Source organism: Pituophis catenifer, unplaced genomic scaffold (assembly GCF_029215685.1).
Source record: "Pituophis catenifer annectens isolate HBS135680 unplaced genomic scaffold, rPitCat1.0.hap2 SCAF_3, whole genome shotgun sequence".
NCBI classification, from domain to species: Eukaryota; Metazoa; Chordata; class Lepidosauria; order Squamata; family Colubridae; genus Pituophis; species Pituophis catenifer.
The window spans coordinates 95,292,483-95,320,275 of NW_027256883.1; the positions used below are offsets into that span (position 1 = coordinate 95,292,483).

General features: G+C 36.9%; 1 protein-coding gene across 2 annotated transcripts; it reads right to left on the reverse strand.

Moving 5' to 3' along the window:
• Nucleotides 1-456: 456 nt before the first annotated feature.
• DTD1 (D-aminoacyl-tRNA deacylase 1) lies at nt 457-27,593 on the reverse strand. Of its 2 annotated transcripts, XR_011600152.1 has the most exons (7): nt 27,485-27,593; nt 23,427-23,517; nt 22,758-22,993; nt 21,470-21,567; nt 17,709-17,883; nt 7,787-7,895; nt 457-1,563 (listed from the first exon to the last, which is right to left on the reverse strand). XR_011600152.1 is itself a non-coding variant. In XM_070939139.1 (6 exons), exons 1-5 carry the CDS (start codon nt 27,525-27,527, stop codon nt 17,728-17,730), a joined length of 624 nt encoding a protein of 207 aa, XP_070795240.1. In that variant the 5' UTR covers nt 27,528-27,593; the 3' UTR covers nt 457-1,563; nt 17,709-17,727. The 2 variants fall into 2 exon arrangements, 1 of the variants encoding a protein (XP_070795240.1); XM_070939139.1 differs by lacking the exon at nt 7,787-7,895.
• Between the last annotated feature and the right edge of the window lie 200 nt (nt 27,594-27,793).

Below are 27,793 nucleotides of genomic sequence, written 5' to 3' on the forward strand. Positions count from 1 at the left end.
TCAGTTTTTTCCACAGATTGTACAGCCAGACATTCAACACACAAACAATGCATTTTACACTTCATTCTGAAAAGAGACATTAGATCAGAGGTGTCAAACTGGTGGCCCGTGAGCCAGATGCCACACTCACCCTAGCTCCACGAAGGGGAAAAACATCACGTGACAGCAACGTGACGTGGCGAGTTTGACAACCGTGCATTAGATGGACCAAAAGTAGAAGCATGCTCTTACAAGGGAAAAAAAGTAAGAGAAAATGTATTTTAATGAAATGGATCGTAAGATTTGTTATATACTGCTCAAAAAAATAAAGGGAACACAAGCAGAAGACATCCGAGATCTGAATGAATGAAATAGCCTTATTAAATACTTTGTTCTTTACATACAGTAGTTTATACACTCCTCAAACAACACAAAATTACTGTATGTAACGAACAAAGTATTTAATAAGGCTATTTCATTCATTCAGATCTCGGATGTCTTCTGCTTGTGTTCCCTTTATTTTTTTGAGCAGTGTATTTATGCTGCTACAAACTTTCCTCATCAGTAATGGAAGTCTCCATGTTACCACTGATGAGATGAGGGCTAATGCAGCACAGCTTCTTCAGGTACAGCCAAGAAAGCATAAACAGTCTTGTGCACAGAGAAGGAGCTATTGCTGTGACTATCCCTCACTTCAGGGTCTGGAAAGTAGAAGATGCAGGAGACTCTCTCCCACACAGTATGGGCCTCCTCATATTGTCTGGCAGTATGGAAAGGAAGCACAGAAAAATGTCAAAAAGAGCTCTGTAGATATCCACACACAGGACTGATTTCTAAAAAAACAACTCTGATAGAGTTGTCCCACTACACTAGCAATGTTTACAGTATGAAAGACATCCACACATTTCAGCTGAAAAAGGATTCTATCAGGATTTAACCCATCCTTTACTGAGGGAGGGATGTTTAATTTCAAGTATTGAGTTGAACTTTAAGAGACATTCTAAGCAGCTCAAAATACAAATGATGGACTATCCTCTGTCTCTTCATCAGCTTGGAAAATACAAAACAGCCTGGGGATTCCTTTGAGGATTGAGATTGTTTGGGGTAGGGGCGTAGAAGATGAAGAACACCTGCAGTTGTACTGAGCTTCCAAAATGCAGGAGGCATTTCTATTCTGCTCCTCCAGCCATTCTCTCTAGCTGTTGATAGATTGATGATGCCCACTGGAAGAGCAGAGGGGGGAGGAACTGTTGTCATGATGAGAGCATTTATGCCAAGAACCATATGCATTGTTAAAATAATGTGGGCATTTCACAGTTATATAAACCTAACTATATGGAAGGGATAGTTATATAATTTCTGCAATGAAAATACTGCAAATAAGGAATGACCCAAATAGAAACTTGCTTTAAAACCTATTAACGGTGGACATTGATAAAATTCCTTTGGTTGTTTGTAATACAGCATGATGGAGATCCTTACTTCTGTCAAATTCTCCTTCTGCATCAAATAATTTTTCATCTGGAAATTTAGCATCCTCAGCTAATGAGCACAGAAGGTCACCAGTAGTGTTTTTGAGCTTTCCTGTTAAAAAGAAAGGGAAGAAAGAAAATAAATCATAATGTCATACAGAAAAAAAAACCCCTTTCCATTCTCCAGATACATGTTTAATTGCCACTGGCTTTAACTCTCAGTTTAATCATAAAAAAGGGAGACCAAATGATTTCAAGTAGCATTTTAAATATCTGTTCAAACTTTCAAAATAATCTCCCTATACTGTATACTATACTGTACTGTGAGCAATTTGCCTGGCATTTCTCAGTATAAAAAGCTGAGGCAGTTTTTCTGGAAAATCCTTCCACTCAATAGCTACAAATATATTTCTTAAATAGTGTCCTGAACAACATGCAAGTAATTCACTGGATTTGTGTAGTTAATGCTGCCCAGGAAATATCTGTGGCTACACTCCCATTTACTCAGAGTTGTAATTGCCAAATATGATGCTATAATATGGGTATACAGTATCTAAGTTAGATGGATGATGCTACTGCCAATTTTAGTGGTGAAAGAGATAAAGAAAAAATTGTATAGTTTTCTTATGCTTAATAGCATGAAATTGTGGATCCTTTCAACATGGAGACTTCATTTTTCAAAGTATATTCTAGCCCAAGAACTCAACCTTTTTTTTTTGTAAAAAGTTTTTCTTTATTTTTTACACATACACACACACAAACATACAATGTATTTTTGCTGAACAATCTTTGGCCAGTTAACAAATTTAAACAATTTTTAGTCCTTACAACTAAGATTATAATTTCTGTACCTCCTTTTTGCCATAGTATTTATTTTCATCTCTGTTTTTACAATATTACCCTTCATTTTCATCTCTAATTTTAACCAAATTCCATTTTTCCCTTCTATTCTATATTAAACACCTTTTCATTGTCATCTATTTTTATATCCATCATCAGAATAATTAATTTTGTGGTGTTACAATTGTTCAGTTCTTATACAAATAGTGAACCCACTTATTTTATAGCATACATTTTCTTAGGTAATATAGTCCAACATTTTAGTATAAATCAATTAATTATATAAATATCTTTTCCATTTATAAATTCAAAAAAGAAAAAAAGAAAAAAGGATATAAACGTGGCTATTCCAATTAGTTCCATTTTCATACATCAAGTAATTTTCCCCATGTTCCTCCAAACCACATCTTCATCATTTCTACTTTCATCACGATATACAATTAAAAATATTTCATTTATTACAATTTCCTTGGTTAAATTTTAAAATATTCTAACTGTTATCCTTTACTCATATAGCTTCCCCCATGTATTGTTCCAAATCCTCACTTAATCATTTCTACACACACCACTATAAACCATTAAAATTATTTCAATTATTACAATTTAGACTTATTCAAATTTCTAAAAAAAAGAAAAAAACTCATTATTATCTAGATTTCAAAAATATAAATAATATTCCAATTATTGTTCAGTTCATTTTCACCATCATATGATTTACTATTATTTCTTACTACAATTCATCTTTCAATTCTAGATGTATACCTCATATTTCTCTTTCATTTCTTTCTCCTTTTCTCCCTTTTCATTTTTATTTTTATCTTTTTCTTTCCCTTTTCCTGTGCTTTAAAATCCTGATCTCTCCCATTTTGCCCTGTATTTCCCATTGTTCCCTCTCTCTTTTCTCTTTTTTTTATTTCACCACTGTTTAGTCCGCTGTTTAGCCCAATATTATCATTCTGTATTTCAAAGTCCTGGATTCTTCTATTCTGCCCTATATTTCCTATTATTATCCACCCTTTTTCTCTCTTTTTTATCTTTTCACTGTAAATCCCAGTGTAATCATTTAAGTTCTTTATATTCTTTCTGTTCCACCCTTCTTTCCGTATTTGTCTCTTTCTAGCCTCTCTATTTCTTTCATTGTTAATCCCAATGTAATCTCTAAAAACTTTTTTATTATTACTATCCACATATTCAATTACTTTTTCATATTTAATCACATTTTCTTTATCTTCTTTATTTTCAGCCTCTGTGTCTTGCTTCTCCGTCTCTGTTTCCTTGTCAGCTTGCATATGCTTTATCTCACTTTTTATGTCCTCAGGTTTTAATCCCCCATGCATCATTGTAGTTATTTCTCTTATTTCCATTTTCCATGACAAGTACATCGATTTGATCATTTCTCTAATTTCCAGTGCCATTTTATTCTTTTTAAGTTAGTATTATTCCAATTTTAAAAGTTCAGTTGTATTCCTCCCCACTCCCCTCCCAAAGTCAAGCCGCTTGCAGACAAAGGAATCCTCCCTAAAAGTTATCAGGGCTGTTATCTATAAAGTTCACAATTTTCCAAAACACAAACCAAGATACAGTATTCTTTTTTGCTCCTGAAGGCGTCTCTGCAGTTACCTAACAAATATCCATTTTGTTTCAATCTAAGTTGACAGTCTTAACTAGTTTCTCTTTTTCTTTTTAGCTTTAAAAATACCAAATCAGTTTTATAGTCCAGTCCAAATTTAAACAGCTCTTTTCACTTTTTTTTTCCTTTTTTTCTTTTGTTTATACAGTTCTTCTATTACAGGGCTTATTGTCCATTCTCTTTTGTTTTTCTTAAAATTCGTGAAAGAGAGAAGAGAAAAAGGATCTATTTATTTCTTTCCAATCCTTTAATCCATCTTGGGGTAATTTCTTTCATTTTTAAATTTTCCAAATTATTTTCCAGGTAGTTTTGTTCAAAAGACAAATTTTCTATTCGGGTTTTTGTCCCTTTAAAATTACGCTTCAACATCTTCTTTTCTTCCTCCCATGCCGTTCTTTCGCTGGGGGTCTTCAGGTTTAAAGATTTTTTTCCCCTTATTATAAGTTGGCTGTCACTCACCTGGCTTCAAAAAATTCCGTTCCATTTATTCCTCCTGTCAATACTTAGTCCGGTTGCTCCAGCTTCGTGACAGCCGCAATGGCTGCCTCCCCCCGCCGCCAAGTGGTAGAGAGCTTCCTCTGACCTTTGAGGAACTTGCCTGTTCCTCTTGGTCTTCCGAGGTGCCTCTCCTTCATCCCCGTCCGTACAGGACGGTTCTGGTCCGAAGACCCCTTGGTGACGGTTCATCAGTCCGGGTTTTTCCGGAGCTCATCGGAGCCTGCTAATTCCTGACTGTCTCGCCGCAACGGTTCCAGTCAAATCTCAACAACTCAACCTTGATGCCTGAATAGCAGCCACTGAATTTTACAATCAGTAAATGATTTGAATTGTAAAAATTATCCAGGGTATAGGAATAATGGCACTAAAAGAAAATCAAGAATATTCAGCATGGATTTGAAAAAGCAAAGCAATAAGTTTGGCAAAAATTAGCAGGAAGTCTTATCTTCCTAAAATTACATGTGTATTAATCTTCCTAAGATTCTAGTAATACTGTTGTTAAGACTAATCTTTTTAAGATTCCTACACTAAGACTACGTTTCGAACCACGTGCCTTCTTGTCCGAGATCATAGAATTGTAGAGCTGGAATGGTCCATGAGGTTATTTACTCTAACCTGAAATGTATGGAAAACCGTAAGAAAAAGAAAGCACTATCTAAAATCTTCTTTAAACAGTTTGATACCATTTGATACCAAGTATCAAATTGTTTTTCACTGAAAGTTATATAAAAATAGAAATGTATGAATTGTGAAGAGAGAAAAAATTATAAGGGGGCTTGAGGGGTTCAAGTTTTTATAAAAAAAGGGGATTTTGATGGGATTATATTCTGTGGAAGTCAGAGGGGGAGGGTTAGGGGGGGTTTGGGGGGGTTAGGGTGGGGAGTGAGGGGTGGGTTGGGGGGGAAAAGTGGGGTGAAAATGTAACTGTAAAACTTTTGCAATAAAAAAAATAAATAAAATCTTTAAAATCTCCAGAGATGAAGCCTACACAATCTTTATAGATAGACTATTCCATTTTGTACAGAACTTACTCTCAGATTTTTTCCCCCTTATGTTGAAATTAAATCTAGGTAGTTGCAACTTATACTCATTATTTCTAGTCCTACTTTATATGGCAATGGAAAAATAGTTCATGCCCTCTTCCCTGTAGTTTCTATATGTACCTATAAATGGCTTCCTGAATATCCCAAGTTCTTTACAATTCTGAATAGGGCACGTCCTCAGCTCCTTGTACCATCTTTGTTGCTATCCTCTGAACCTTCTCAAGCCTGTCAACATTCAACTGAAAATGAGGAGCTCTAAATCATACACAGTATTTCAGGTGTGGTCTCACTAATGCCAAGTAGAGAGGAATAGTGACTTTGTGTGTCTTTGATATGATGTTTCTTCAGTGCAGCCCAGAACTATATTAAACCTATTATTAACTGTCTCACCCTGTTGAATCCTATTCAACTTGTTGTCAATGTAGCATTTTAAACTCCCACAATACCCAATCAGCAGAAAAGTATTACCAACTGAGAATTAAGGGACCCTAACTAGCATATGGCTAGAAAATGCTATGTTAAACAATATTTTAACAGTTTATTGATATTGTAGATAAAATCTAAATTTAATAGAATTCGTGAGTTGAATCCAGATACATTAGTTTGAAAACAAGGTGATGAAAAGGATTATAATAGGAAGGCAGAAGTAAGAATCAAGAGGAAAGGAACTTGAAGCATTTCATCTGCTTATGGCCATGAGAGCAAATTACTTGGAGAAGACTAATGTTAGTTTGAGGTAAAGACAACTTCTGTGGCTGACAGCTTCAATATTTGTTACTACCAAAACAAAAGTTTGTCCAATATGAAAGAACAAGTAGATGTCGAGTCACCCTGTTTCCAAACGCCCCATTTGCAAGCAGACAAAGCTTCCAGCCTCCGTCAGTTCTCCCTCTAGGTGAAAAGTGTTCTGGTGGTGGCAGAAAGGAGTTAGGGGAGGAGGGGGGGAGGAGCAGGAGATAGGCACCACAAACATTTTTTGCACCCAGGAGCTTCCATCAACTCTCCTCTCCCTCAAAGGCAAAGAAACCGCAGCAGATGAAGCTTCTCCTCAAGTCTCTGTGGCAGAGAAGAGACAGATCTTTGCAAGGTAAGTGAGTCCAGCACAGCAGGGAGGGGGAAGCATGAGGTATCTTAGTGGTTTGGGGAGATCTTGGGGGCCTGTTCCATCACTAGGCCCCTCCATGGTCTTCCCCACCCTGAGATACCTCATGTGCACTTAAAGAACCGCACATTGGATTAGCAAATGTGTGGGCAAAAGGAAGAAATGATCTCGTTCAAGGTACCAGATTCACTCCTATGGATCCTTGAGTTACAAATGGAATGGGCAGACTCCATTACATTTGTAACTCAAGGACTACCTGTAGACCTTCATCTAAGTCCTATGAAAATATACGAGTTACTTGTTAAAAAGCAACACATGAAAACAGTGTACTGCATTACATCTATATTGAATGCAATCAACATTTACTGACTACCTTTGTTGGAAAAGTGTGCAAAGCCTTAGGAATAAATTAGCTTTCTTAAGGGATAATTTGAGTCAGACATTCCAGTCAATAAGTTCTACTCTGAGTTTGAGAGAGAGCCTTCCCCATAAAAACAAAAACACACATGCATAAGTTGTCGCCTGTTCTTCACAATACAAGTCAATGGAAGTGAATCAGAAGAACTCTCTTCAGACTTCAGAAAAATGGTTATTGATACTTAAAATGGACACAAAACCATTGCCAAAACTTTGGCTTCAGTCAACTCAGATAAAACAGACAGTCCACAGATGGCCAAAATGCAACTTCATTCTTACTTTGGTAGAGTGGCTGTTCAACAAAAATCACTCCAGGAGAAAGATATATAGTACTCCTCTGCAGGCTACTCTCGCATTCATCAATCTACTGTAAGGAAAACACTGAACAAGAGTAGTGTACATAGGAGGAAAACAACTGTTCCCCAAAAAGGATACTCCTCTTTCTCTCAAGCTTGCCAAGACTATCTGTCTAGCCATTAGGCTACTGGAATTGTTTTGGCAAAAATTAAACTTTGACATTAATGTGGATTTTTACAGTTTGCAGAATGAGAAACATTGCACCCTCAGGACCTGGTTGCACAATCATTGAGGGAACAATGGATTCCAATAAAGAAGAATATTTGTATCTCAGGGTGAAATTAATCCCTCACAATGGATTATGGATCGTATCAGCAAATTCTAGAGCAGAGCATCAAGCCTGTGAACTCAAGCTTAAATGAATGTGGGCCATGCAATACCTTTATGATCCTGAAACACAAAAGTAAATCAAAAACTAAGTTGTGCTGAAGCACAAGAAATTTCTCACTTTGAAATGCTGAGTCAAAACTATCATCCTTAATTGAAATGTTGTAGCATGGCTTGAAGTGAGTAGTTCACACAAGAGAATCATCACATATCACTGAGTAGAAGCTGTTCTGAAAAGAGGAATAAACCAAATTAGCTCCAAGACAATATGCAGGACTGATCACCAGGTAGAGGAAACATCTGAATAAAGTCATTGCCTCTAATCTAAAGGAATAGCATTAGTTATCAAATTAAAAAGTCCAAATATTTTTTACCAATGAAGAATGTTGGATCAATATATTCAATAAAGAACTGACACCATCCACTTAATTGCACCCTGAATGAAGATGTAGCTGTTTCTACAAGTGCAAGAATACACTATTTATGGTAAAATTAGTCTGCAGGGTCACGTTATTTACAAACTGGAGACTCCTAAGTATTGTTAAATTCACTAATTACTTTCATACAAAGTTTCATACAAGTCCATCCATCTATCCAAGTCCTTTTCTCACTGCTTCTACTATCCTTATGTGTATAATGTACTCAAAATTGAAAGAGGAAATATCCAGAGAAGTAACGAACGTCCCTTTCTAATATGGTTGTGGTCAACACAACTTCTGCCTATACATAGTTACCAAAACTAGGATTGCTGTTAGTTCCCAGAACAAAAAATTAGTAGCTGGCTAAAGATCAGTTTCTCTCATCATAAGTATACAAGTTTCTGTATCAGCTTATTTAGGCATAAAAAGCAAGCACTAAGCACTTAGACTTATATACCACTTCACAGTGCTTTACAGCCCTCTCTAAGCATTTTTATAGAGTCAGCATATTGCCCCCAACAATTTGGGTCCTCATTTTACCCACCTCAGAAGGATGGAAAGCTGAGTCAACCTTGAGCCTGGTGGGATTTGAACTGCCAAATTGCTGGCAGCTGGCAGTCAGCAGAAGTAGCCTGCAGTACTGCACTCTAACCACTGCGCCACTGAGGCTCCTATATTATTGTCAAGAACACTAACCCCATCTTTATCTACATAATCAGTAGATAAACCCGCTTGTATCAATCTTAAACTCTGGGTTCAATAATTCTGTTCCAAGGATCATCATTCAATCTTCAGATCTTTCTCTGCCTAATTACTTTCTAAAGGAAAGGGGAACATTTTTGGTTCAGAGAATGTTGGATGATGGAACATGCATACATATCAATCATGTTTAAACTTCATATATGCACATGTGCACATATGTTCACACATACAAAAGTAAGTTTTCTCCTTTGTCGTTATTAATTACTTAGGATAGAAAAGCCATATTCCCCATTTACCTGCCTGCTTTTGACATATCACTGTTACTGCTACTGCTAATTTTTGAAACATCCAGATTTTATGAAGTTCAGCGATTGTGTAGATTGCTCAGAATAGAAGCTAAAATATCAAATGTTTTCACTTCTGTCATGAGAGGGCACAACAATCACTGGACTTGCAGGAAGGGGCTGATTTCCTGAAGGATGCTGCTTTTTGCAAGGCTCAACAACCAGACAGCAGCTCGGATTTCCAGGCACTGAAGGAGGCCTTTATTTTAAAAAAGCAGTTTCTTTAAGATTTATATGTCTGCCCATCTTAGGCTCATAACTATATAATCAATAATTATAAAACAATCATAAAATGGTAAACAAAAACTCTGTGCCTTAATTATTTCCTTGGGATGGCCCATAGCAAACTCCCCTCATTCCATATTTTCTATTTATTCAATCTTATCCCACTTCTCAATAAAAAGCCAGGACTTATTGGCCTTCTGAAAAGGACTTAAAGGGGTAGGAGGCCTGCTGAATTGCTGGGGGGAAGGGGAGGTGTTTCACTAAGTAGGAGCAGCCATAAAAAGGCACTTTCGTGTCCCACTAGGTGGCAGGATTTCACAGAAGGAATCTGAAGCATGCCTATCCTATGCGATCTAAAGGGAGGAGCAGATATTTTTATGGAAAGGCAGTCCTATAAATATCCAGATCATGTGCTGTGTAAGTCTTTACAGGTGATAAGTAGTACCTTAAATTGCATTTGGAAGGAAACTAGGAGCCAGTGCAGCTTGCTCAATAAAGGTATAACATGGGTAAACATTTGAGCATTGAATACTATGTGCAACACTGTATTCTGGAACTAATTGTAGCTTCTGAGTATCTTCAAGGACAGTCTCCAAGGACAATGTCTTCAAGGACATTAGTGCATTACAATAACCTAGGAAGGGATTAAGGCAAGAATGATGTGAGCAAGGCCTCCTAGTTCAGGAAAGGGTGCAACTGGTAACAAAGATGCATCTCTGCAAAGCCTCCCACCCAATCCCATCCCCTGAGCTATGGCTGCCACCTGTTCATCAAGCAGGAGCTCTGAGTCTAGGAGGACTCTCAAATTGTGTACCAACTCAGTCTGGGGGAGTGCAACCCCATCCAAAGACAAAGATTACAAGTCAGCAGACTATCATGATAAGCTCAGATTCAGAGGAGACTGGAGGAGGAGCCAGCTCCATTGCTACTGGACAAACTGACTGACAATGAACAGCCAACTCCAGAGTTATCAAACAGACTACTGTATAAATAGGCAGATGAGGTAACCAGCAGGCACAGCTGCCACTGCTCTCCAAGGATGAAAAAGCTTCCCCTCCCCACACACACACACAAAGACTCCTCATTCAAAGAAGTGTGGAGAGCAAAGGCCCTCTACAGAGCTGCTTGCAAGAAAGGAACCTCCTCCTTCCAAATGAGCAACACCTGATCTGTTTCTAGAGATCAATTCTCTCTGTTGACAACAACCATACACTCTTACTCCATGTTTCTTGACTCCTGATCTGTGAACCTCACAATCTTGATTCTGAAACTGACAGCTGACAAACCTTTTGACTATTGGAATTTACCTAAGCACTCTTCACGCCTTCTGTTTTGAATTGGGAGTTTCCTAAACTTTGGGGAATTTGTTACTCTACTAAACTCATATTTTGTCTCGCCAAATGATTTAGCAAAGCTTGCAACTACCTCCCCATGTGCTTGAGTGTGCTTGGCCTGGGACAAGGCAAAATGCTGGGGAGTCAAAAACTCAAGTCCATCTTACAAGGATTGAGCTGAAATTGGTTTATTCCCATTCAAACTCTTATAGTTGCATCCCCAGGCACTTGAATAACACCATACCCAGTCCTTTGCAAAGAGGACCCCCACTTTAGTGCCCGACCAGGACTTAATGATACAAGCTAGGTCAGCTCATTCATCCATAATCAGACCATGAATGATATGAACTGTACTGCAAGTCAAACAGGATTAAGCAGCAGCAACTGGAGACCAGAGCCAAGGTTCTGAAACCCAGTCCTGGGGCTGAGCACGGGCCAGAATGTGATGCTAGTATTAAACACTAGGGCTGCCTTCCCCGAAAGTGGCCTGCCCTTTACCTTCCCATGCCCATCACCTCTACAATGCCCTTCCTGCAATCTCTCCTCTCTAACCGGCTCCCCTCTCCCCTCAAATCCCTAAGAACTATCCATATCCAATCTTAACAATATAGACAGACAGGCTCTCTGCGTGTTCTGGCACTTCTGTACATACTCAGAGCCTCCACCTGAGCAGGGCCCCCATCCAAACCTTCCTTCCAAATTCTTGAACCCAAAACATTTTCTCTTACCCACCCAGTCCAACCACCCCTCACCCAGGCAGTGAAGTAACCCCACCCCCAAAGTGGCTGCCTCCCAGCCCACCCTTCTCTCATATGAGGGGAACAAAAGGACCCCAATACACCTAGCCTGCACATCAACTATCAAACTATATAAAACTCCTGATCTATATAATGTCTTAAATCCAGGCACCAGCAACTTCAGCCCCAAATCTTCCCAGACAGGCAAAATTGCTGCTTTGTCATGTGGTCCCTTAAACAGTAATTGCAAGACGCAACAGAGCTTCCCCACAGGTTTGCAACCTTATTCCTGCCCTGTCTGCCACAAACCACCTGTACATCTGAGCCCTCCACTACACTGGAGACTCCAACTATCAGGATCCTACAGCCACCAACACTTCTTCAACCTCTGTCAGCTTAGTCTGTTTTATGGTCTCTATGATGGCAGACCCAAGGAAGACAGGAGCCAAGTCCCCCAGAGTCCATTTCTCACTGCTTGTCAGCTAAAGCAAAGGCAGTTGATCCACAGCACCACTGAACTTTGCTGCCTGCTGCCTGCTGACTAGTCAGCCTCTGAAATATGACAGCCCGCTACCCACTTCACCCACTCAGCTACCTCTAGTTAACTGGTTCCAACATTACTGGCTGCTACCAAACCAGCCAGAACCACTGAACACCTCCACACACCATCCACAATATCCTCAAAGATCTCAACAAAATGAGCCTACCAAATAGGCATCCATCTTGACCTCATGATGTGGGGGAAATGGTAGAGTTGTAATACTGGCAATTCCAGAAAGAACAAGCAATTGAGGAACTAAGGAGACTGCAGATACCTATGCTAATACCCAGAAGCTTTATATTCCACCTTCCATTAGTTTTATGATATTATGCCTGGTAATGGCTACCAGAACACCATATCGCAGAAACTCTCCACCAATTCTTGCTGCCCTTACAAAATGTCATTTGGACACTAATATTAATAAACAATTGATTTTCAGTCATATGATTTGTATACATTTTTCAGAGGAAAAAAATGAAATGAATTTGCAAAGGCTTACTACACATAAAAGAACTCAAGTAAAAAACCAAACATTTATTCCTATCCTCTATATCTTCAACCACACTCCCTCATATCTTGGGAGCAGAATAAAGTAAAATAGTGCAGTCTTTAGAAAAATAAAATTCCCCATACCTGCCTTAAATACGATTGTAACAATAAATATAAAATTTATTTAAAGTGTTTTTATATTTATCAACAATTTAATTTTTGTTGTTACTTATAAATACATTTTATTAACAAAGAGCCCTACACAAAATTCAGTTGCTGGACTTTTCTACTGAAAGTCTGTGCATGTTAGGCTTTGATAATGCTAGAACTGCCTATTTCAAATTTTAAATTTTGCAAGGCCTTCACTTTAGCTAGTTTGGATATTATGCCCTCAGCAGTTCTTTTTGGATGTTTTAGGGGTACTCCTATGAATCTTCAGTTATATCCATGTGGTGATGGTTGAATACAAACTCTAGGTCATATACTATTATACTGTTCTTTATAGAAGGACTCTAGACAGACCCTTATATATCCATTCCTGGCTGGAAGAAATTTCCAGGTAGGGAATGTAATTTCTATTGAATGGTACTACTCAGACTAGGACTTGAAAACAACCTCTCAAGTCGCTCAGTTCTGTGTTATCATTTGTACAATATTCTATACCACTACTTAAGATTGGAACTTTTTATAATTCAATTTTATTTGGATTTATTTCAGTAACTACCCTGTTTCCCCCAAAATAAGACATCCTAACCCTGATAATAAGCCCAATCAGGCTTTTGAGCACATGGCAATAAGGCCAAGCGCTTATTTCAGGGTTCAAAAAAATATAAAACAGGGTCTTATTTTTGGGGAAACACGGTATGTTTTTAATTATTTTTAGACTCCATTATAGTTACTGTTTTTCCTTTATGCACATATACATATAAGAATGTACTACTTCTTTTATTCCATATTTTATTCGTATCTGGCCTTAGGGCTGTAATAAATTTTAATTGAATTTTATTAACTGTTCTTTAAGAATTATGCATGTGAATGTGCATATAATGGATTTCCCTTGGCACTCAATAGAAGCAAAATTTGGATCAAGAAGAATGATAGAAAAAGTACTGATGCTTTGGAAAAGAGTCTTGAGAATACGATAGGTAGCCAAGGAAACAAATTAGTCCAGAGTTCTTAGTCAACATCCAAATTATGAGGCTCAAATTTTTGTATTTTGGACACATCATGTGAAGACCCAACTCTCTTGAGAAGTTTATAATGCAGAAAGGTGGAAGGAAACAGAAGAAGAAAAAAATGATCAGCACCAAGTTTGATTATAGTGTCATGGGTACACTATTGAAAGATATGAAGACCAGACTGGGAACCAATCATTATGGAGGTCTATCTATGTAGTCACTAGAGGTGATACAGTTTTGATGATTCTTAGTCAATCCTCTGCTATCAGAGGAGTCTATATTCTGATATTTGAATAGTTTTCCTTCAACATGTCCAGCATCCTTTTTTCTTTACTATGTCACTGAATTTGAACATTATTTCTCCTTTCCCTTCATTTGTTTCAAGCTTAGTCTCTTACTGAATGATTTAAAATGAAGAGACATCATGTTACCACTGCCCAGGATGTTTGCTTTAAATGTCTTCATGTTGGGAAGTGAGAAAGCACAATTTTCAAAATGAAAACATAGGAAGCTGTTTGATTGAATGATTTTCTTTCAGAATTTCATGAAACGGTCACTGAACTCAATGAGGAAAATTGAGCAAAATGTTCAGTGAGTCATTTTGAGAAAGTAGACTTACCCTGGACACACCAAAAATAGTCTCAAGACTTACAGAAAATTCACCATGAAGTGGTTGTCAAATTGCTCCATCATGCGGACAAATAATTACTCAGCCCACACATTTGTTAATTAATTCCTTCGCAAGGTTAAAATAAATTGTTCCAGCAATCCAGTGACACAATTAGATGACAGCTTTGCCAGGCAAGCAGTGTCACCTGTATTGATCTGGTGATGCTAGACTGTTTTTTTTAATCACATCAATCAGCCTTTAAAGCACTGACTTGCTCTTCTTGGGAAATAAAACGAGTAGATTAGCAGTTGTACAATATTTTGTGTGTTCAAAATATTTCAGATATGTTATAGCTATAGCAATTTTATGCACCATGGCACCATAGGCACAAATCCCTTCAATGTTATATCATAATGTGCTGTGAGGTCTGAATAGGAAAATTGTGGATGACACTTGCCCTTGAATCAGAAAGTTAATTCTGGTTTGAGGGCAGGTAATAATCACAACGTATCAAGTTGGACATCTTGGAAAACAATGGTTCATGTTTAACTAAAAGCTAAAAGGGAAGCCATGCTCAAGGCAAAAATGCCCAGAGTTGGTTGAGGTTCTATTTTGAATCACTGTATGAACGATGTATCCCCAATAAAACTTTCACTCCTCTATAGTAAAACAGCATCACCGTTATTCACATATTGCAAAGAGAGCTGAGACAACACTTTTTCCAAATTATAGCCTGTCTCTTTTAATCACTGCCTTGGGCTATGTGCCATGTTTTATGCAAACATCAGCATTCATCTAAATCAAGTTGCTATTTGTCTCAGCACACAAGGAAATATAAAGGACCTACAGCAAAACAATTGTTTAGTATGACAAAGTAATAAAAGTGACCACCTACAGTAATATTATCAATTGTCATTCACAAACATTTATTCTTTTCCCTTTTATAAGATCCAGCACACTTTCAATCATCCAACCCCTTTAAGAGTAAGGATTTAAAAGCAATCTGATAAATGCAAGTTCTGGACTTTTGCTGCAACAACATAGCATGGATACTAGCCACAACTAAGTTCAAATTGTGGTAGCAAATGGGAAGTTCACCCAATTTTGAGTTCTCTCTATCTCTCTGTCCCTCTCCGTCTCTTTCTCTCTAGCGCTCTCAAAAAACTCATTCTGAACTTTTTGAAGGGGAAAGGATTTTCCCCAGTATCTGAAGAATGTGCATATAATAGCAAAAGCACTTAGACTTACCAGTATATACCACTTCACAGTACTTTACAGCCCTCTCTAAGCGGTTTACAGAGTCAGCATATTGCCCCCAACAATCTGGGTCCTCATTTTACTGACCTCGGAAAGATGGAAGGCTCAGTCTGAGCTGGTCAGAATCGAACTCCTGGGGTGAGCAGTAAGTTAGCCTGCAGTACTACATTCTAACCACTAAAACATGATAGTGGAGAGAAATGAAGATTTTTCAGGACATCATTTGTGCTTTTTTCCTTTTTCTTATCTGTCAATGAATGGAAGAAGCAGTCTCTTTAAAGTATTAATGTCCTAAACCAATTATTTTTACCGGGAGTAAGTACCCTCCATTGTAGTCTCTTAATTAATACTTGTCCAGATCTTTTAGTTTTAATAACAAAAAAGCAAAAAACAAAGTGCTCAAACTGCAAGATATTTTTTTAACCTTCCTGTGAAACAAATCTATTCTGAATGAAGTTATTCTCCAGGAGCAATATATAGCTTCAGGGTGCTTCTGACCTGAAATCTTTTTTCTGGTTTTCCAGATTGGACCAACAGCCACAAACATCTTTTTATCAGCTTTGGCTGATGCCTATTGTTGCTTTCTGGGGAAAAGTAACTTTAAACTATTATTTCAATAGTAAACTCCAAGCTATAATGTCTTAAGAGTGTTTTATGTGTTATTAGTTTTTTAATCCTAACGCTAACATTTGCATCAAGGCTGGAAATTTCAGCTGGCACAAAATTTGGCAAACAGATTGGGCTCAAGAAGAAAGCCAAAGAGAAAATCCCACACCTGTATTTAAACCACTGCACTGGCTGCTACTTCACTTCTGGGCAAAATATAAATCACTAACAGAAAGCATCTTCTGCTTATTGATATCATTCAAAGAGGTTCCCCTACAGTTACAATGATCTCATCTAAGGGCAACCCAGGATCAAGTCTTCTGTATTGTGGCCCAAACTCTGAAAGGAGTTCCCAGCAGAAGTTAACATTTTTATCACATACAAAAAAAATTAAATGTATATACGGGCTTCTAGTTATTTATTTTAATCATTTTACTTGCTTTCATTGCTTTTAATCCTTTTAAACTGTTTTTTATTCAAAGCTGCCTGGAACTTTCACCTTAATGTCTGCAGTATACTAAGTCAAATATACTGTAAATAAATAAATATTCCACAAATGATAAAGAAATGTTTTAATTATAGCAGATTTTACTTTTTTGTTTACTTGTTTGTTTTTCTTGTTTTTATTTTGTTTGTTTACAGGATTCTAAACAACTGAGCAGTACATAGCAGTTATTAAAGAAGGAATATTATTTCAAGATAGAAAATTTCTACTTCAAAATTGTGATTTCTATTATTTTCTTTCTCAAGTTGAGCCATGTACAACTTCAAGAAAGAAGGGGAGAAACTAATGCCCACTTTTTCCAGTGTTAAGTGTAATCTCGTTTTATGACTTCCTCAACTAACTGATATATCACCTTTGACTAGACCTACTTCCTTCCTCATTTTTATGATACACTATATTCGACCCCATCCTAGAACATATAATTGCTCTTCAGATTACAATAAAATTTCAAGATACATGGCTTCACTAATTATGCATACATTCAATTAAAAATAACATACTTTTTCTCCCTCCCTCCCTTTCCAGGTAAATTACATTCTATTATGCATTCCATTATTATTTTTCCCTATGCTAACATAGGAGAAATAAAACTCCTTTAATCTTTTAGATATGGACCTAGGCCCTATTTGGCAGATTTTAATTAATATATTGCATGAAAAATTGGTGAATGTCAAATCACAAAAAAATGTCATTAAAAGTTTACAATCAAGTGGAGAAACATAGCCTGAAAAGATATTTTAAAACATTTTGTTCCTTAAATGTCTCTCAGTGATTAAGAAGTTGGAATATATAAATAGCTATGGCCATAGTCCAGAATGTTCTGGGAATAAAGGAAATTTCTAATTATTTATCAGAAAAGGTATAACTGCCCCAGGCAGAGGTGGGGGAAGTGAAAAAATCACTAAAAATGGAAAGGGAGAGAGGAAACTATACAAAGAAAATAAAACTGGTCTATATGAAATGAAGTGGAAGCAGCTTTAAATATTGAAAAAGGACTTATTTATAGGATTGAAAAGAAAATAATAAATAATTTATACAAGACTTAAAATGGCAGGAAATGGATCTTTTCAAAAGAGCAGAGGCAGAAAGTTCATACCTGAAGGTGCTTTGAGAAGTTAGGGTTCTCTTTCAGAAGAAACATCTCCTTCAGCCCCACTGCTTGCACTTGGATCATTTTTACTTTTAGGAAGATTTCGTTCTCTACTTGATTCAGAAGGGACCTTCATTCTGGTTTTCTCTTTCCTCTGTTGTTGTTTCTCAAGTTTTGCTAACTGTTGCAAAGAAAAGATGGAAAAGCAGATTTGTGAATGAATGTAAATGGAAGTAGTGCAACAGCACAGACAATATCTTAGTTTTCAAAAAACTATGTTAACCTTTTGCAGCAAAACAAGACAAACAGTAAAGAACAGGAAGTTTTTGCAAATGACTCCAATCCTCTTCATCAGATATACGGGGATATAGACCTCAGAGAAGAACATCTCATATGCACAAATTTATAGGAGTGGGGGGAATATGGCAGAATGTTTATGAAAAAGGCTGAAGGCAGAGAACTATAAATATTTTGGAAGCTGGAGAAAATATCCATAAATTAAAAAAAAACATTCTTACTTCTAAGGGAGTAGCTGTGTCAGTCTATTGCAATAAATGCACCAATAAATCAATGAGCTTATTGTCCTGAGAAAAATGCAATTTGATGGGAGAAAGTGAGGGAGGAGGAAATCATAAAGAGAAAGTGCAGGGTAGAACTGCATAAAACAGCAGTTAGACATGATGCAGACATTTATGTAGTGAATAGTTAACATACCTTGTTTCATAAGAAGTAATGCCATGAGAAAGGCTATTGAAATTCTTCTAACAAATTTCACCTTTGTTGTTTCAGGGATTTTTCTCACATATCGCCACTTTGTGGTCAAAGAAAGAATGTCCCATGAAATTAGTATGTTTTCCAAGAATGTTTAGGAATTGCCATTTTTATGACAATTGAGTCCATTGATCCTGTTGCACAAACATTGGCTATTTTGTTCAGCATAGAATATTGTGGGGAATTGAAACAGATCTCATATGTCATTGATAGTGAACAAATATATGTACCTTGATTTGGTGGGTGATGTTTATTAGACCTTGAAATGGTGTGAGCAGACAAAATATACAGAAGAATTGGCATACAGTATAAGTCTGCCACTCATTGATCTATCTGTCTCACTGTTTTATAGCGTAGTAACAGTTTAGGATAGGAAGTTATCTCTAAATACCATAAGTAAATAAGTAAAGATTTGCCACCAATTTTTTTTAAAAAGGAGATGATATGTAAATCACCAAATATATGTTTGATAGCAGCAACAGTAATAATATGGGAAAAAGAGTTGACCAGACTAACTAAACTTTAAATTGAATCAATTTAAGTTCCACATATTTAAAACACTCCAGGAAAAAGTTCAAATAAACTTACAGGAAGCTAATATTACTCAGAACTCCTACCATGTCAAAAAATATGCAAGTGACAGATCCTCACTTAATGATTTCCTATAATTAAGTTCATTCTGTAATCAGTAATGAAAATCTTTAAATAGAACACTGGCAATGTATACTCATCATTACAAGACTGTTATTAGAACTTATTTACATATATATCAAAAACATTTCCAGAACAGACTCCTTGGTAATTCTACTTTGTCACAGATATCTCAAAATGTCAAACTAATAGCACAGCCTGGTTTCCAACAGGCAATACAAACATATGGGATTTACACAATAGTTACACTGCAGAATAGGCATTAAATATTAAAATGAATTTCTTTCTTTCTAGTAATAGCATTAAAAGAGAATCTTTCTAGTAAGTGTAGTAATTTTCTTGAAGTATTACAGCTCCTCACATATCACTGATATTATTTCTCCAACTCTTTACAGATCCTAGGTACCAAACCCTAGCCAAAAGACTAGAGCAGTGATGGCTAACCTTTTTGTCCTTGCGTGCCCGCACAACAGTGCGCATGCACATGCCCACACCCATAATACAATGCGTGCGTGACACCCCCGTGAGTGACCCCCGCCCCCTGCACATGCGCACACAACCCCCACCACACCCCGTTTTGGGTCTAGCAGGCCTTCCTGAAGCCTCCTGGGACCAAAAATGGGGGGTGGGGAGGCACGCTGCCTCCCCACGCTCCCCCCCGCATGCCTACGCTGTTACAGGTGTTGTGTCTGCCTTGTATGCAGCCTTATTCCTCTCTAGCATTCATCTCCATTGTTCAGTGATGCATTTCCTGCGTCTTTCTAGGATTTACCTCTATCTGCTCCTGTGAGGCACTTCCTGTTCCGGCAGAGAGGCCTACGCGTGCCACCTGTGGCACGTATGCCATAGGTTCGCCATCACGGGACTAGAGGATGATTTATTATTATTTTCTTTGAAGGCTTCTATTTAAGAAAGAAGCTTGAGAAGGAGCAAACAATTTGAGGCTATTATTTTCTTTCAATGCTTTTATTTAGAAATAAATTGATTAAGTAACAATAGCAAGCATTTTGGTAGGTTTCTTCATGGGAATAAGCTGCTCCTAGAAAGTGTAGATTAGGGACCTATAACAGGATAAATATAAATTTTCAGTATTTGCTTATTTATAACTCAGCTATATCAAATATGGGTTTCAATGGATTCAATAGACTACAGCAGTTTGAAATCCAACCCAAGATGAAAATATTGTACAGATTATTTGGTTAGAACTTCAGATGTATAAGTGCTGACACCACTTCATATTAGGGGAAAGCATAGCAATCAGGGGCAATGTATTCACATCTAATTAAAAGTATTTTTGCAGCAGCTAGTTCATGCAGAATAACCAATGTAGTTTATAGTATAATTAAAGTGGTATTTTTGATTATCTATTTTTAATACTTTGATCAGGTTTTTATTTGCCAATATTCGTTACATATTAATATGCAGAGATAAAAACTCTAGTATCAGCACAAATGATAAAAACTCTAGTATCAGCACAACTCTAATATAGCACAAGTGGATGTCAGTGAACCACTACTAACCACCTACTCTTAGAAATGATATGTCTCAATTAATACTATATTATTACATGACTCTGTGGTATCTAAAATTAATACATGCAATGGCAGTGCAATTCTTTGAAAATGTTGCTCTGTTAACTTTTTGAGCAGAAAGAGCCATTAATAAGACAAATCAGGGCCAGATCAGCAGAAGACTTGAAAGAAAGCACAGAAGCAAACAGTAAATTCCTAATGGAAATAACTATTCACAGAACATAGAATACGATATAGTCTATAATACAGTGTAATAAGGCACACATATCACAAATCTACTGGATCCATTACATATCAGATCTAACATTTCCCATTAGTTTAAACAGGAATGACTTCCTCTTTTCTATTCAAACAGACTTTTGTTAGCATCCATTTTTCTAGTTATCCCCTCTTACAATCCAGTGTCAGTAAAGTGCATCAAGATTATTGACCAATATATAAAACTATCAAACCCTCTAAGTAACTTAAGTCATAAACATAATAAAATAAACTCAAGATTTTGTAACAATGCTTTGGCAACATATAAAACCTCAGCTGAAAAAGAGGCAACACCAACAATGATCCAAAAGTATCACAGCCCTAGTTTATCATTCTTCCATGGTTGTTGTTGCAGTGATACTTTCATAACACGTTTTTAATACTCTCAAAGAGAAACCTCACTTCTTTTTAAAATAATTACTGTCCAGAAGAGGATTAGTTATTCTCAGGTCAGAATATAAAAATGAGGCCCGCAGAACACAGTTAAGGCTTTTAACATCAACATATGGACTATCTCAAAATAGGTAGGTAAAGAAAAGCACTACTACAACATACTTGTTTAGAGTCAACAGGGGCTGTAGGAGACTCCAGTTCAATGGTCACAGGTCCATCATTCTGAATATGTACCTGCATGTATTCGCCAAATTTGCCATCTGAAAAATTAAAGTTGGATGGCAAAAAGAGAAAGGGTACTTGTCCATAAACAATATTTAATTCTCCTTTTGTTAAAATCACCATACTCTACCATTAATTCAAACCAAAACATAATGAACAGCATTCAATCTTGACTTTTTAATACTTTTTTTTGAAATCTATAACTTCTTGAATCTATGAGATTCAAACTGTAAAAAAAATTTCAAAATGATAAGTTTGTATATATCTCTCCTACCATCACATCAATCTAGATTATCTAGATTTTACCTTTTTTTTTTTTTTTTACTGGGGACTAAATATACAGCCAAGTGCCATGTTCTAGCCCAGAAAAATCATTTTTTAAAAGATGTAATTATATCAAACCAAATGTAAAATGATCCGAACTATTGCATGGTTCTGACTGGCCCTAAAGCAGGTACTGGGAAATTGCAGGGCATATCTGAGGATACAGTAACATCACTGAGTGGCAGGAATAAAAACATTGCTCTTTTTTATGAATTTTGAGAACTAGGGAGCTAAATGTAGAAATGGATGCCACTGCTGCATCCATTCCAACCTCTTTTGCCTACAGATAGAAAAAAGGCACCAATGAAAATTCCACCAGTGGTGTTCTAGTGGCCATGGAATGCCTTTGGACTCAGGTTACTTACTCCTGATTTAAAACAAACTCATGGTGAACAGGGGAGGGAGAATTTGAAAAAAAATGGTGAAAAGAAGAAATGCCTCAAAGAAATATATACCCAGAGGCAATGGGTTTTCTCTCACACCTTTTTTAAGTAAAAGGAATTGATTCACTCTTGAATCAAAGCAGAAGAGAGAAATTAGGCTGAGAAAACACAAAAATACAACTGAAAGAAATCAAGAATGGTCTTTTTGTGAGATCTTAGATCAGAAGTCTCCCAGGCACCTAAGGGGGCAAACATACTCTTCACCCTAGCTTTTAAATGGGGGAATATGCCATTTCAGAAATCCATGTATTTCTTCATTCTCTCTTTTTCTCTTGTGACATAGACTTTTTCTTATATCTGCACTCATTTTCATTCCCACATACCCAAAACCAAACACATCAGTTTATTAAAAGAAGAATTGTAATTTAGTGTAATAAATTACAATGTAAGTGTAGCAATTTCTGTAGGAACCTAACTATTGCCTGAGAAATATTTCAATTCATCAGTAAATTTTGCCTTACCTTTAATTAATTCTGGCTTGTATGCTTTGCGAAGGTGCTCTAAGAAACTGTTGTAGAAAGATTCTGCTTGGTCAGAAGGCATTGCCATATGATAATCTGGTTTATTTCCTTTCAGGATACATTGAAGAGTAAACTGGCTAACACATAGCACTTCATACTGCTTATCCATTACACTTTTAGACCAGTGTTTCCCACTTTCATCTTCAAACACACGAAGATTTAATATCTTTCGAACCCTATATGAAAAGTCAAAGGCCTTTATGGAATCTTTCTGAAATTAAGCTATTCAATATTCTACATATACTATATATTCTACATTATATTCCAAAGAGGACCCGGATTGTGGGGACAATAAGCTGACTTTGTATAAAAAAGAACACCACTTAGGGGGGTCCGAAAGCCTTACTAAGCAGGTATATACAAAAGTATGAAGGCTATTGCTTAACTCATTGTAAGCCGCCCTGAGTCTCCAGAGAAAGGGCGGCATATAAATCAAACCAATAAATAAATACATACATAAATAAAATGGGGAGCAAAGATAATATAAAGAGATTTACAATAGATGTAGATTCTATACATAACAACTGATGCAAAAATTTAGGAAATATCATTTAAGTAAAACATATGTAAATTGCAAGGTGGAAGAAAAGTTAAATTCTTACTACTTACATGTGCTCAACCTCTTTCTGCGTGTCTTCTACAGAGATACCAAGCAGCACACAAATGCCATGTCCAATGGAACTTATTTGTTCCCCACCAACTATAAGGGATATTTTAAAGAAGTTAAATGTATAGAATTTATTTTATGTCATATCCCTATAAATACACACACACACACATGTAACAGTTTCTTATTCCTAAATTCGGAAAGCAATTTATTCTATAGAGTGGTATTCTTATTAAGTGTCAATTCTATTCCCAGTGGAGATACATTTTTTAAAACAATTTGTTGCAAAACATAATATGCATAGATCCACTTCCAAAGAAAATCAAGAAACATAAGCATGCCTTTGGGATGTGACATCCTTAGCTGAAGGTTAATATGTAGTGGGTTTGTTGCTTTTATAATCCTTCAATCAGTAATTACAACATAGTCATTATATTATAAAATATAACATAGTAACACAATTGGAAATAGAAGGCAAAAACAGAATATATCTCTGAATACAAAATATTTAATAAATGTTCATACAACCAATTTATATATCATAGGATGATATCAATATTTTAATAACCTAAAAGGAATCTTCTTTCAGACAAAATTCTATTTTACCAGTGAACCTCTTCAATAGGAATTTTACACATATACACTTCTAAACCTGACTACACATACTAAAATATTTCATATGCTTAGGAAATACAGCGAATTTAAATAAATCCAGATGTTTTGTTACAGAATTGTAAACAACGCCAAATTTAACCAGTCTTGATGTGAGAACAGAAACTAGTTTATTAAAAGATTTTTAAAAAGAAGAATTAATCTCCTGTCCCCTGCCTTTTGATAGGCATAATGGAAGCAGGATATAATTGTTTATACAATTTATAGAATTCATACAGAAAAAGTGTTCTACTTTCTCAGCTCTATTACTGTTGCAGTGGCAGAGTTGTTGTTCATAAGGTATTTTCAAATATCCATCCTTTAACACTACAGCACTGAGTTTAGGAATTATGAGAAACCCACACTGTTTTGATAACATTCAATATTGCCAGATTTTAACCAATCTTCCCCTCTATTTTAGCTGGGAATAATGGTGAAAGCCGGGTGGGGGCGGGCAACTTCTGTAAAATGGAATCTTACATTTGCTATTTAGTAACTTTTTATTAATTTTTCCTCCCATTATTTTATTTGCTCCCTTTGAACCAAAATAGGTCAACAAATTCCAAAGAAAAAAAAAGAGCCTCTGCCTGCAATTACTGCAAGTTCAAATCTCACCAGGCTCAAGGTTGACTCAGCCTTCCATCCTTTCGAGGTAGGTAAAATGAGGACCCGGATTGTGGAGGCAATAAGCTGACTTCGTATAAAAAAGAACACCGCTTGGGGGGGGGGGGGCGAAATAAGCAGGTATATACAAAAGTATGAAGGCTATTGCATTGTAAGCCGCCCTGAGTCTCCAGAGAAGGGCGGCATATAAATAGAACCAATAAAATAAATAAATAAATAAAATCTCAAAATTTACCGTAAGTTTATTTAGGAAACTTTCATTCTTCTGGTTTTGAAATTATCAGCCAAAATTAATGGGTGTTAAGCTGGAAAAGGCTCTTTTTGGCTTGTTGATTTTCTCTTTTGAATGCTATGTAGCTCACCCCACTAACCCTTGTACAAGGGGCCAGCTGCAGACCTTTTCTCTGCTAAAGAATTCTGACTGGTGTGGTCAAGGGGAAGAGCCTTTTCCACTGTGGCCCCACCCTGTGGAACACCAGACGTGAGAATTGCTTCCACTCTTTTTGCCTTCCAGAAAGATATCAAAAACAAAATATCTTATCCCTGTGACATCTTTGGTTCTAGTTTTATATATAGCACTTCAAATTTTGTTTGTATATTTTGTTTGTAAATAAAAAGATATTTTTACTGTCTGTAAGCTGCCCAGGACAGAGGTGGAATTCAATTTTTTTTACTACTGGTTCTGTGGCCGTGGTTTGGTGGGCATGGGGTGGCTTGGTGGGTGTGGCAGGGGAAGGATACTGCAAAATCCCCATTCCCTCCCCACTCCTGGGGAAAGGATATTGCAGCCAGAGGTGGTATTTGCCAGTTCTCCAAACTACTCAAAATTTCCACTACCGGTTCTCCAGAACCTGTCAGAACCTGCTGAATAGCACCGCTGGCCCAGGGTTGCCTTATAGGTGGATGGACAACATATAATTCTATTTATTTAATTTATTTTTAAATTTATATGCTGTCACTCTCACCAATAAGGCTATTCTTTATAGTATTAAATATAAATTTAATAAATTATAAAAAATAAAAAACTCTTCTTTAAAACTTTGCTGATATAACCAGTCCATTCAAAGGAGACTTGATAGGTAGTCCTTGACTTACGACCACAATTGAGAAGGAAATCTTGACTGCAGAGCAAAGCAGTTAAGCGATACATCACGTGACTGCTTCACTCAATTACCACAATTCTGGCACTCTCAACTACAGTTGTTAAACTGATCTCTCAGGTGATTAAATAATCAGAGTCTCAGGTAAAGAGTATGGGATGCCGGCGGGGGGGGGGGGGGGGGGGAGGATAGATCTTGGGAGGTTCCACTCTGGAGCTGAAAACCCTCCCTGCTGAAATCCAAGCAGGATTTTAAGCCCAAGCAAAGAGATGCTTGCATATAGCCTATGCCAGACTTCCTGGGGCTTCCCAATCTGCCTGAGGAACCCTATGCTCCTTATCGTACTGCCTCTCTGCTATCTGCTTGGATTTCAACTCTTGGGTACAGAGGCTGAAAGAGTTGCCTGCTGAAGTAATTTAGCTCCCCCGGAAAGGAACCCCTCTGGCAAGGTGCAGGAAGGGTCACTTCTGCATTTCAATTCTGCATAGTCAGCGGCAACTAATATTTTAAAAATAAAAATAGAAAGGACAATCTTTAACAATCTACCCAAGAAACAATATTTTTCTGAAATTTTACTGTTACTGCATCAAATTCCACCTAATTCTGACAAAGGATGCCAAAGCATATGGTTAACTTCCTATTTTAATCAATCGGATATTTCCACAAGTTAAAGGGGATAGGTGAATTCTAAGCTAGTCTCTGTTCAAATGTTTTCCAAATTTGAACTCGCATTAAATCTAATAATAATACTTATGGCATATAAGTAATTCCTATTTTCTGTTTTTATTCTATCAAACATTTCTCTCTTTTTCATTATTAGAATCTGGAGTGTACTTTCTCTGTTTCTGTTATGTTCCCCTAACTATTTTGATTTATATATTTTTATCTTATGTTAATTTGTGAGGATTTACTCTACAATGATAAAATATTATCATTATAAATAATAAACATACAAGTTACAGACATTATGGTTTTAAAACTCTATTACAATAAAATGATTAAATAATGTAGAATACTTTGAACATTCTACACAATCAAACCAGGATATTACTTCTTCCTAAATAAAGATATGAATGTTGTCAAATATACATACATACATACATACATACATACATACATACATATATATATATATATATATATATATATATATATATAAAAATTACACATTGATATATATCAGTGTATAAATTTTGTACATGCTGTATAAAACACATGTGACACTGCTGATCCTCACAAATTACCATTCTCTATAGAGCACCTTGCGTATTGTGGTAACAGGATAACGAATCAACAATTTAGGGCTTCTATTCACACTTCCTTTTTTTGTTTCAGGCTTAAAAGTTGCTTCAAAGATAAGGGAAGGATGTGGACAAATACATGATCCATATGGACATGCCACAAAGAACTGGGATTCGCTGCAGTGTCCAACGTGAGGATGCATTTCAAGCCAAATCAGGGCTTAACGGAACATAAGACCCTTTAATAGCAACCAGGCGGTGGGTGGGTTTTGAAGGAGCCCGCGGCGGGAAGCGGTCAAGAGGGTGGGATGAAGATGCTCGGCCACGAGAAGCCCCGCCGGCATCCCAGAGCTCTAAACCACCGCGTCGAGGGGCAAACGCGACCACGCTGGCGCTGGGCAGCTGATAGAAAACGGAATCGGAACATAAACGGCCCCCGCGCACCTGACACACTGGCTCGAGTGACACGTTGGATGATGGCCTTCATCACGCCGGGCTCAGAGGGATCCGGAGCGGCCTAGCACAACTTCCGGCCTCGACCGGAAGCAAAGTAACACTGCTTCCTGCCCTTCCTTCCACACTGAGCTATGGATATATAGTTTCTAGAAGTGGGTTTATCTCACGGTTCTGAGTTCCCTGAAAACTTACCGCGGCCCCCACTATATCCCCTGAATGTAATAAAAGCTTCTCATAAAAACTAATATTTCCCGTATCAAGTTTTCCGGATCAAGGGAAATGGTGCAGGCCGAGGTG